The 12,572-nt window shown below is 45.3% G+C and overlaps 1 protein-coding gene across 1 annotated transcript in view; it reads left to right on the top strand.

Moving 5' to 3' along the window:
* The window catches only part of LOC311147989 (E3 ubiquitin-protein ligase UBR4-like), a gene marked incomplete at its 5' end in the record, with an annotated part of 129,360 nt that overhangs the window by 45,329 nt on the left and 71,459 nt on the right, over positions 1-12,572 (top strand). The window contains 10 exons of the mRNA XM_084184859.1: positions 1,200-1,420; positions 1,591-1,654; positions 1,781-1,972; positions 2,845-2,915; positions 3,217-3,364; positions 3,921-4,055; positions 4,277-4,378; positions 4,804-4,974; positions 8,373-8,555; positions 9,287-9,445. Of these exons, the coding sequence (XP_084040985.1) occupies positions 1,200-1,420; positions 1,591-1,654; positions 1,781-1,972; positions 2,845-2,915; positions 3,217-3,364; positions 3,921-4,055; positions 4,277-4,378; positions 4,804-4,974; positions 8,373-8,555; positions 9,287-9,445 (1,446 nt within the window). The remainder of the gene's footprint in view (positions 1-1,199; positions 1,421-1,590; positions 1,655-1,780; positions 1,973-2,844; positions 2,916-3,216; positions 3,365-3,920; positions 4,056-4,276; positions 4,379-4,803; positions 4,975-8,372; positions 8,556-9,286; positions 9,446-12,572) is intronic.

The raw sequence follows: 12,572 nt of genomic DNA, 5'->3' as shown, positions 1-12,572 counted from the left end.
AGAGCACCGTGCCGATGTCCCCTCGTAGCGCGAGAGCACCGTGCCGATGTCCCCTCGTAGCGCGAGAGCACCGTGCCGATGTCCCCTCGTAGCGCGAGAGCACCGTGCCGATGTCCCCTCGTAGCGCGAGAGCACCGTGCCGATGTCCCCTCGTAGCGCGAGAGCACCGTGCCGATGTCCCCTCATAGCGCGAGAGCACCGTGCCGATGTCCCCTCGTAGCGCGAGAGCACCGTGCCGATGTCCCCTCGTAGCGCGAGAGCACCGTGCCGATGTCCCCTCGTAGCGCGAGAGCACCGTGCCGATGTCCCCTCGTAGCGAGAGAGCACCGTGCCGATGTCCCCTCGTAGCGCGAGAGCACCGTGCCGATGTCCCCTCGTAGCGCGAGAGCACTGTGCCGATGTCCCCTCGTAGCGCGAGAGCACCGTGCCGATGTCCCCTCGTAGCGCGAGAGCACCGTGCCGATGTCCCCTCGTAGCGCGAGAGCACCGTGCCGATGTCCCCTCGTAGCGCGAGAGCACCGTGCCTGCTCCGCTTACTCACTGCTGGTTCTAGTCTGTTCTGAGGAACCACTGCGCTCACTGGGAGTCTGGGCTGCATCACCAATTATGCTGAACAGAAGTTAACACACTTGAATAATGGAATCAGCCGAAAACAAGCTCATTAACTCAATGCATGCACACACTCCTACTGAATATGCATTCACCTGTATTGTGAACAGACCTAGGCTACATCTTGATTTACCCAGTTTATCAATAGACTAGAGATGTAACATTCAAATACATGATGACCATTGTTTTTATGTAGTTAGTAAAAAACAACAGTCAAATTGATTTGCATGGTTGTATAATTGATTCATTAATGCATACATTCAAAAATCTCATATTTGATATTGAACTCTACAGATCTGTCTGGATCAAGGGCCATTCTGTGACTTTGGCTAATATGCCTTATTTTTTTGCTGTTGTATCGTTTTGGTATCGGGTATCGTTTTGGTATCGGGTATCGTGATGCTATCGAGTATCGTGATGCTATCGAGTATCGTGATGCTATCGAGTATCGTGATACTAAACCTGGTATCAGTATCGAAGTCATAAATGTCCTTGTGGAGACTTTTACGTGGATTATCGTCAATAACTAACACCTATCGACCAAACAGATTGGCTGGTTAGCACTAACTGTTTCATGAAACGTTCTCCAGGTGCTCACCACGCACATCGTCAGGGACAACAGCCAGGTGGGCGAGGGCGTGTGCACCGTCCTGCTCTCCACCCTCATCCCCATGGCAACGGAAATGCTGGCCAATGGGGACGGAGCTGGCTTCCCGGAACTCATGGTGATCATGGCGACCCTAGCCAGCGCCGGTCAGGGGGCGGGGCATCTGCAGCTGCACCGCGCCGCCATCGACTGGCTGACCAGATGGTAAGAGATTCGTAAAAGATAATGTTAGCTTTTTTTATTTATTTTTATTAATTTTTTTATGCGTAGGACTGGTGAAGTGATTGTTATTAGTAAGCTCTAACGAGATCTGTATGATAATTTATGTGTAAATATGCAGTTAGATTCAATATGTATCTGTTTATTTTCTGCAGCAAAAAATACCTGACCCAGAAAAACGTTGTGGAGAAAGTGAGTGCAAACGTGTCCCAGGGCAAAGTAAGTAATAATTAAATCAAAAAAAAAGAAAGAAAACGTTTTAGATTCTGAATTCACAAAACTGCCCTGAACTGCCCTGTCACCGCAGGTAAACAACCTCTCTCACTCGTATGTTTTCCCCGTCAGCATGCCAGTATGCTGGAGTGTTGCTGTCACATCATCTCCTACCTGGCTGACGTGATGAACGCCCTGAGACAGGGCAGTGGTCAGGGCTCCTCTGTGCTGCTGGTGGATGGAGAGGAGAAGGCTGTGGAGGTGGACTCCGACTGGGTGGACGAGCTGGCTGTGGAGGACGACGACTCACAGGCTGAGGACTCTGTAAGGAACCCCCTCTATCATGTTCAGATAGAACTAGATAGCTACTTTATATAGGGTAGAATAGATAGAAATATGGAGATAGATAGGTACTTTATATAGTGTAGAATATATAGAAATATGGAGATAGATAGGTACTTTATATAGTGTAGAATACATAGAAATATGGAGATAGATAGGTACTTTATATAGTGTAGAATATATAGAAATATGGAGATAGATAGGTACTTTATATAGTGTAGAATATATAGAAATATGGAGATAGATAGGTACTTTATATAGTGTAGAATAGATAGAAATATGGAGATGGATAGGTACTTTATATAGTGTAGAATTTATAGAAATATGGAGATAGGTACTTTATATAGTGTAGAATATATAGAAATATGGAGATAGATAGGTACTTTATATAGTGTAGAATATATAGAAATATGGAGATAGATAGGTACTTTATATAGTGTAGAATATATAGGAGGAGAAGGCTAGAGGACTCGGTAAGGAACCCCTTAACGTCTCACCAGCTGTCTCACTATTAGAGACACTGGGATTTTAGAAAATACTTCCCACACCGTGGCTCTACCTCCATCCGTCTCTCTGTGATTCCTCCCATCCTATCTTCTTGCCTCTTCCTCAACCGTGTCATAGGAGAAGGCCAGAGGTCCTTCCCCTCGGACATTCTTCTCCTATGCGTTTTGAGAAGGAGGATGCGAGGAATCAAGGAAAGGTTAATTGAGAAAAAGCAGATGGTTGTGTTCAGCAGGGAGAAAACAGCAGTTTTGAATCTGAGTGTAATGGACAGGTAATACCCGACCATATCTATTAGAAATGAGGAAATGGGGAAAACCAAGCTGATGTGTCTCTTTGCTGTGCCGTAGGATGAAGACTCCCAGTGCAATAAGCTGTGTACCTTCACCATCACCCAGAAGGAGTTCATGAACCAGCATTGGTAAAAGAAGCCCCCCACACCCCCGTGTGATCAATACCATTCCTTCACAGTATTCCACGTCCACATAGACTGTGTCCCAATAATCTGTACTTTCTGCCAAAGTGTGCAGGGGAATGCCTCATATAAGACATCTGGTGGACTGGAAACGCCCTCTACCCCACCAATCCCCAATGCTTTACAGTGGTAGGGAGTAGTGTTCTATACGAGTGTACACTTTAGGAGAAAGGGCAGGTTATTGAGACATCTCTAGTACTACTAGTATAACTCAACACCCTCCCTCCTCCCTCCTCTCTCTCTCTAGGTACCACTGTCACACCTGTAAAATGGTGGATGGGGTAGGTGTGTGCACAGTGTGCGCCAAGGTCTGCCACAAAGACCATGAGATCTCCTATGCCAAATACGGCTCTTTCTTCTGTGACTGCGGGGCAAAGGAGGACGGTACCTGTCAGGTGAGACCGAATACCTCAGGTCACCATGGGAAGAGAAACACTGCGGTAACTTTTTGGCTTTTGCAATATCACTTATACCACCCATCCATTTGATTAGCGTCATAACCATCGGCACCCAGTTAGTCTGAGTTCTAGCTATTAAAGCGACCCCCCCCTCCCCAACATATTACGGCCAGAAGTTAGGGAATCCATCCACGATGTCTGTCTGTGTCTGTTTTATGAAGTAGTACAAATTTAAAACATCTCAGAATTAACTGGCTGACATGATTCAAACTTAAACAGAATTAATTCAAGTAATTAATATAGACAGAATTTTCTTTTTATTGATAATTTTTTTGTAATAATATCCGCATGACATATTAGCGTAGATGTGTGTTTGTTCACTTTGTGTGTATGTGTGTGTGTGTGTGTGTGTGTGATCGTGTCCATAACCGTGTGTGTGTGTGTGTGTGTGTGTGTGTGTGTGTGTGTGATCGTGTCCATAACCGTGGTCTTGAATGCGTGTGTGTTTAGACGGTCTTCCATCTCCTCTAACGAACCAGTCATCCCTCCTCAGGCCCTGGTGAAGCGTAGCCTCAGCAGTGGGATCGGCTCCACCGTGAAGGAGTCGTCGGCCTTCCAGAGTGAAATGAGGATGCCGGACAGTGCCATCCGCCGTCAGAGCTCCCTGGGCCCCAGCGACAAGGGCAAGGTAAGATAACATAAGATTAGATCGCGTCTATTTTCTCAGAAATGTGCCTTGCGTCATAGAAATGACGCCTGCGTTAACCTTTCCACTCTTTGTCATGTTTGGATTTCAGGCTAATTTAAAACTCCTTACACGACATGAAACAACAACAACAACAGACAATATACAACATCTAGAGGGCTGTGGACTGTACAAGTAATTAAAAATCGTTGTTCACGTCACAGGTGACCATCTGTGAGGGCAAGCCTGGCGACGAGGACCGGCCCAAGAAGAGCAGTGTCTGTAAGAACATCGAGGGATGCCAGGAGGAGCTTCTGGCGCAAGTGGTGAGGAGTTCAGCTGAAGCAGAACGTCTCAGAACGTCTCTGAGATCAGATATTTATGTGCTAAGCTTTCAGTCAAAACAGACCTACATCACTTCTGTGTAAAGAAATGCGTGTCAGGTACACGTAGTCCCCCTGCAGTGTATCTGTCATAACGGTTTCCTGTACATGCTAAATTACAGTCTTGACATTCAGCGACATTTAAGATCACTATTTGTTATGTGACGTGTATGACAATGTTATGACGCTCTTATGACATATCATAGGTTGACGTTGACTTCCCTCCCCCCCTCTCTCCCCCCCTCTCTCCCTCCCTCTCTCTCTCTCTCCCTCCCCCCCTCTCTCTCTCCCTCTCTCTCTCTCTCTCTCTCTCTCTCTCCCTCCCTCCCTCTCTCTCTCTCTCTCTCTCTCTCTCTCTCTCTCTCCAGTCTGGCTCGTCCACGGCGGCAGTGGTTCTGGAGATGCTGGTCTTCATGATGGATGCCATCCAGACCAACTTCCAGCAGGCCTCCGCTGTAGGCAGCAGCAGCCGAGCCCAGCAGGCCCTCAATGAGTTACACACACTGGACAAGAGTGTTGAGATGACTGACCAACTCATGGTAGGACTTTATTCATAACCCTAACCCTGACCAACTCATGGTAGGACTTTATTCATAACCCTAACCAACTCATGGTAGGACTTTATTCATAACCCTAACCCTGACCAACTCATGGTAGGACTTTATTCATAACCCTAACCCTGACCAACTCATGGTAGGACTTTATTCATAACCCTAACCCTGACCAACTCATGGTAGGACTTTATTCATAACCTTAACCCTAACCCTGACCAACTCATGGTAGGACTTTATTCATAACCCTAACCCTGACCAACTCATGGTAGGACTTTATTCATAACCCTAACCCTAACCCTCTCATGGTAGGACTTTATTCATAACCCTAACCAACTCATGGTAGGACTTTATTCATAACCCTAACCCTGACCAACTCATGGTAGGACTTTATTCATAACCCTAACCCTGACCAACTCACGGTAGGACTTTATTCATAACCCTAACTCTGACCAACTCATGGTAGGACTTTATTCATAACCCTAACCAACTCATGGTAGGACTTTATTCCTAACCCTAACCCTGACCAACTCATGGTAGGACTTTATTCCTAACCCTAACCCTGACCAACTCATGGTAGGACTTTATTCATAACCCTGACCAACTCATGGTAGGACTTTATTCATAACCCTAACCCTGACCAACTCATGGTAGGACTTTATTCCTAACCCTAACCCTGACCAACTCATGGTAGGACTTTATTCCTAACCCTAACCAACTCATGGGTAGGACTTTATTCATAACCCTAAACCTGACCAACTCATGGTAGGACTTTATTCCTAACCCTAACCCTGACCAACTCATGGTAGGACTTTATTCATAACCCTAACCAACTCATGGTAGGACTTTATTCCTAACCCTAACCCTAACCAACTCATGGTAGGACTTTATTCATAACCCTAACCCTGACCAACTCATGGTAGGACTTTATTCATAACCCTAACCCTGACCAACTCATGGTAGGACTTTATTCCTAACCCTAACCCTGACCAACTCATGGGTAGGACTTTATTCATAACCCTAACCCTGACCAACTCATGGTAGGACTTTATTCATAACCCTAAACCTGACCAACTCATGGTAGGACTTTATTCCTAACCCTAACCCTGACCAACTCATGGGTAGGACTTTATTCATAACCCTAACCCTGACCAACTCATGGTAGGACTTTATTCATAACCCTAAACCTGACCAACTCATGGTAGGACTTTATTCATAACCCTAAACCTGACCAACTCATGGTAGGACTTTATTCATAACCCTAACCCTGACCAACTCATGGTAGGACTTTATTCATAACCCTAACCCTGACCAACTCATCGTAGGACTTTATTCATAACCCTAACCCTGACCAACTCATCGTAGGACTTTATTCATAACCCTGACCAACTCATGGTAGGACTTTATTCCTAACCCTAACCCTAACCAACTCATCGTAGGACTTTATTCATATCCCTAACCCTGACCAACTCATGGTAGGACTTCATTCATAACCCTAACCCTGACCCTGACCAACTCATGGTAGGACTTTATTCATAACCCTAACCCTGACCCTGACCAACTCATGGTAGGACTTCATTCATAACCCTAACCCTGACCCTGACCAACTCATGGTAGGACTTTATTCATAACCCTAACCCTGACCAACTCATGGTAGGTCTTTATTCATAACCCTAACCCTGACCAACTCATGGTAGGACTTTATTCATAACCATAACCCTAACCCTGACCAACTCATGGTAGGACTTCATTCATAACCCTAACCCTGACCCTGACCAACTCATGGTAGGACTTTATTCATAACCCTAACCCTGACCAACTCATGGTAGGTCTTTATTCATAACCCTAACCCTGACCAACTCATGGTAGGACTTTATTCATAACCCTAACCAACTCATGGTAGGACTTTATTCCTAACCCTAACCCTGACCAACTCATGGTAGGACTTTATTCATAACCCTAACCCTGACCAACTCATGGTAGGACTTTATTCATAACCCTAAACCTGACCAACTCATGGTAGGACTTTATTCCTAACCCTAACCCTGACCAACTCATGGGTAGGACTTTATTCATAACCCTAACCCTGACCAACTCATGGTAGGACTTTATTCATAACCCTAAACCTGACCAACTCATGGTAGGACTTTATTCATAACCCTAAACCTGACCAACTCATGGTAGGACTTTATTCATAACCCTAACCCTGACCAACTCATGGTAGGACTTTATTCATAACCCTAACCCTGACCAACTCATCGTAGGACTTTATTCATAACCCTAACCCTGACCAACTCATCGTAGGACTTTATTCATAACCCTGACCAACTCATGGTAGGACTTTATTCCTAACCCTAACCCTAACCAACTCATCGTAGGACTTTATTCATATCCCTAACCCTGACCAACTCATGGTAGGACTTCATTCATAACCCTAACCCTGACCCTGACCAACTCATGGTAGGACTTTATTCATAACCCTAACCCTGACCCTGACCAACTCATGGTAGGACTTCATTCATAACCCTAACCCTGACCCTGACCAACTCATGGTAGGACTTTATTCATAACCCTAACCCTGACCAACTCATGGTAGGTCTTTATTCATAACCCTAACCCTCAATGAGCTACACAGTGTTGAGATGACTGACCAACTATTCCTTTAGTCTTTAACTATGACTGAGAGTTCCACCACTGTAGACTGGGAGGCAGTATAGATTCAGTTCAGCGGTGAAAACACCTGATTCAGTTCAGCGGTGAAAACACCTGATTCAGTTCAGCGGTGAAAACACCTGATTCAGTTCAGCGGTGAAAACACCTGATTCAGTTCAGCGGTGAAAACACCTGATTCAGTTCAGCGGTGAAAACACCTGATTCAGTTCAGCGGTGAAAACACCTGATTCAGTTCAGCGGTGAAAACACCTGATTCAGTTCAGCGGTGAAAACACCTGATTCAGTTCACAGCGGTGAAAACACCTGATTCAGTTCACAGCGGTGAAAACACCTGATTCAGTTCACAGCGGTGAAAACACCTGATTCAGTTCACAGCGGTGAAAACACCTGATTCAGTTCACAGCGGTGAAAACACCTGATTCAGTTCACAGCGGTGAAAACACCTGATTCAGTTCAGCGGTGAAAACACCTGATTCAGTTCACAGCGTTGAAAACACCTGATTCAGTTCACAGCGGTGAAAACACCTGATTCATCTGATCAAGGTGTAGAACTTAGCTGGGACAAAAACCACCAGTGCTGCTGCAGCTCTCCAGGAGTAGGGTTGAGGATGTCTAAGCTTAGCGAAATGTGAGAAACATGCAGTATTTGATGCTGAATTAAGACTCTCTGTCCTCCCTCATGACTAACATGCCCCTTCCTCCCCTCTCCCCAGGTGCCCACCCTTGGTTCCCAGGAGGGAGCGTTTGAGAACGTGCGTATGAACTACAGTGGGGACCAGGGCCAGACCATCAGACAGCTCATCAGTGCCCACGTGCTGCGTCGTGTCGCCATGTGTGTGTTGTCTTCGCCCCAGGGCCGTCGCCAGCACCTCGCCGTCAGCCACGAGAAGGGCAAGGTGGGCACTGGCACCACACACAAGGACACACAGGCAGGGACACACACAGGCAGAGACACACACAGGCAGAGAGACACACAGGCAGGGACACACACAGGCAGGGACACACACACACACACACAGGCAGAGAGACACACACACACACACACACACACACACACACACACACACACGGGCAGACACACACACACACACACGGGCAGACACACACACACACACAGGCAGAGAGACACACACACACACAGGCAGACACACACACACACACACACACACACACACGGGCAGACACACGGGCAGACACACACACACACACGGGCAGACACACACACACACACACACACACGGGGGCAGACACACACACACACACACAGGCAGACACACACACACACACACACACACGGGCAGACACACACACACACACAGGCAGAGAGACACACACACACACACACACACACAGGCAGAGACACACACAAAGGCAGAGACACAGGGTTCATGTGGGGTCATACTGGTTTCTTCGTGCCATTGTTGCACTAAATTGTATTAAAAAGTTCAAAAGCAGCGTTTCATCCTGATGTCATTTTGTGTGCTTTTAGATGCTAACCAATCTTGGTTTAATTGAACCAGAACGCTAGGTACCCCTTCTGTCTGGTGCTGAACCAGGGTTCCCTAACCCTCTGCTCTCTCCTCTCCTCTCCTCTCCTCCCCTGTCCCCCTTCTCCCCTCGTCTCCAGATCACCGTCCTGCAGCTGTCGGCTCTCCTAAAGCAGGCTGACTCCAGTAAGAGGAAGTTAACCCTGACTCGTCTGGCCTCGGCCCCCGTCCCCTTCACCGTGCTCAGCCTCACTGGGAACCCCTGCAACGAAGACTACCTGGCTGTCTGTGGACTCAAGGTTAGTCAGATTCACTAAATGGCCTTCAGAAGCTTCTACCACTGTTGTGGAAAATAACCACTGTACTTTATTAAAAATCAAAGGTCTTAATGATAATCCATTAAAAATACACATCACCACGTAGACATGGTAGGCTATGTCTACGATTCCTCACATCCTGGCTTCTTGACTCCCTCTCAACCATATGGGGGCAGAGGGTTCAAGGTCCTCCCCTTTGACCTTCTTCTCCAATGCGTTTTCAGAAGGAGGCGAGGAGAGAATGCAAGGAATTGAGAAAGAACCCCTGTCTCTAGATTTAGGGCATAACTAGCTACGTGTGTGTATATATATATAGTGCATTCGGAAAGTATTCAGATTAGGGCTGTTGCGGTGGCCGTATTACCGCCACACCGGCGGTCACGAGACATGAAGGCAGTCAAATTCCACGTTTAGTCACGGTAATTATCCTTCTCCAAGCTCTGATGCTGCTGATGGTCTACCAAACTTGCTAACTGCCTGGTACTCAGCACTCCATTGTCCCTCTAATCACTCTGACATCAATGCAATTGAAAATCTAATCAAACGCTTCATGAGAGCCCATGAGCTCATGTTGCGCAACATTTCTATAGGCTATGCAATTGCAAGAGAAAACAGAGTTTTGATGGCCTCTATTAAAAAGAGGAGGATCCCATCAGCTTTCTAGAGGCTAGGCCTACTATATTTATTTCTCAACTTTCCTAATATTAAGCACATTGCTTCGCTTTACAACAGGAGTATAGCCTACCTGGCTGGCATGAAAATGAACCACGGGGAAAAGCATCCTCCATTCGCTATTTAAGTACATAGATGACATGTCCCGTGTAGCTCAGTTGGTAGAGCATGGCGCTTGCAACGCCAGGGTTGTGGGTTCGATTCCCACGGAGGGCCAGTATGAAAAAATGTATGCACTCACTAACTGTAAGTCGCTCTGAATAAGAGCGTCTGCTAAATGACTAAAATGTAAATGTAATGTATTTTTTCCCCTGCCTCTGTTCTGAGACAGGTGCATGATAATGGTCCATTCTAAATCAAAACTAACTTCATACATATATTATTTAGCATATGTAAAGACAAGATTTAAACAAGAATAGTGTGATGGGTGACAATATTAGCCTATCACTTGTGAATTATATATTATCTCTTGTGAATGATGCCCAGCGTAAGAAACAATGCTTTTTTTTGTGCTACTTTTTCTAATCATAGTCGCACACCTCATGTAGCCTAGCCCATATGCCTATATGTTTTAATAAGGTTTATATCACAACTAAAGTGGTCAAATAACGTCTTAAAATTAAGCACATTAATCTGCTTTACGAGGGGTGTAGAGCCTAACTGGCATATATAAGTACCGCGTGAGTTTCAAGTTTGGGGAAGATAATTTTCACCATAAAAATGCACGTTTATAATAAAAGCATTACATGCATAATTGCATTTGCGGTCACTTTTGATCATGGTGTTTTTCCGCTAATGGAACATTCAAACGTATAGCCTACTGCCCCGTACGCATTGCTGCACTTATAATGTGAAGAAATAGCCTAATAGTTTATCAACATTTTAAGATAAACGTTCTGATCTGTTATGTCAGCCACTTTGCGTAAAAAAAGTTTTTTGATGCTAGTGGTTGTATTAATTTGGGATCTATCGCATCCCACAACTGTCACAGACTATGTTTGGAATATTTATTTCTCGCAAAGAATAGAAATGGGTTGACTGTGGGGGATAGTAGATTGACATAGGCTAGCGCTTTTGCATCTTGTTGGCTGACGAAAAGTAAATGTGGACAGTTCTTCCATTATCTTCAATTTGCACCTCGGGAATTGGATAAGGACGCGCAGTTGGGTCCCCGTTGTGTCTGTCTTCACTTGTAGCCTGTGAGAAAGACCCGATCACCTGATGGAGAACCATGTGCGTGAGAGGTGCTTCGGAGCGTGCAGCACTCAGGGAGAAGGGCACAACGGCCAATTTTTTTTTTAGGGTGGCATTACGGTCACACAAAGGGGATGCCGCCCGTGAAATTCGAGGCGTTATCAAGTGCTTGTCAAATTGTGACTGATGAAGTGTGTACAGCCCTGCCCAAAAAACAAAGCAGAGCTCGTGCCTTTTCAAGCAACTTTTTTCAAATCATCATTGGAGTCGCATCATGCAGCCCAACGTTTGTAGAACAACTAAAGTTACATTAATAACTCTAAATTAAGCATATAGGAGGACCTGTTTCTTTGTTAACCACTCAACACAGAATAGCCGCATGTGCGCCCTCCCCCAAATCATTTGGAGAAAATATCCTTTCTATTTTATTCAGCTTTGTTCAATTGTATTCTTCATACTATAAAATAATGCCACGGAATTCTTAGCAAATCTTGTCTGCTAAATGAACTAGTGTAGCCCACAGCCATTTGGCATAGCCAGATCAGGACCTAACATAAGGACAACTCAGATGCTATTCTGTTCTTCTGAAATAGACTACATTTTCTTCATATCATACTTCTTAGACCTGTCAAATAAATAATGGATTTATTGTGAAGGTGTAGGCTATATTACATGGATTTATTAGACTTTTTAAAATGTAGATGTTCCAAAGGTCTGCATCAGTGGCTTGTAGGCTGTGGGTGGAAGCCAGGAGATGCTAAATGTGTTTGTTAATTAACGGTTAATTTACCGTGAGACCGACAGTTATTTGCTTGACAATCACCGGCTGAAGAAATTCCGTGACCGCCACAGCCCTAATTCAGACCCCTTCCCCCTTTCCACATTTTGTTATGTTACAGCCTTATTCTAAAATGGATTAAATACATGTTTTTCCTCATCAATATACACGCAAAACCCCATAATGACACAGCGAAAACAGGTTTTTAGAAATTGAAATGCAATATTTAAATAAGTATTCAGACCCTTTGCTTTGAGACTCGAAATTGAGCTCAGGTGCATCCTGTTTCATCCTTGAGATGTTTCTACAACTTGATTGGAGTCCACCTGTGGTAAATCCAATTGATTGGACATGATTTGTAAATGCACACACCTGTCTAAATAAGGTCCCACAGTTGACAGTGCATGTCAGAGCAAAAACCAATCCATGAGGTCGAAGGAATTGTCCATAGAGCTCCGAGACAGG

The sequence above is a fragment of the Coregonus lavaretus genome (assembly GCF_964263955.1).
Source record: "Coregonus lavaretus genome assembly, chromosome: 20".
NCBI lineage: Eukaryota > Metazoa > Chordata > Actinopteri > Salmoniformes > Salmonidae > Coregonus > Coregonus lavaretus.
This window is presented reverse-complemented; position numbering and strand designations above follow the sequence as displayed.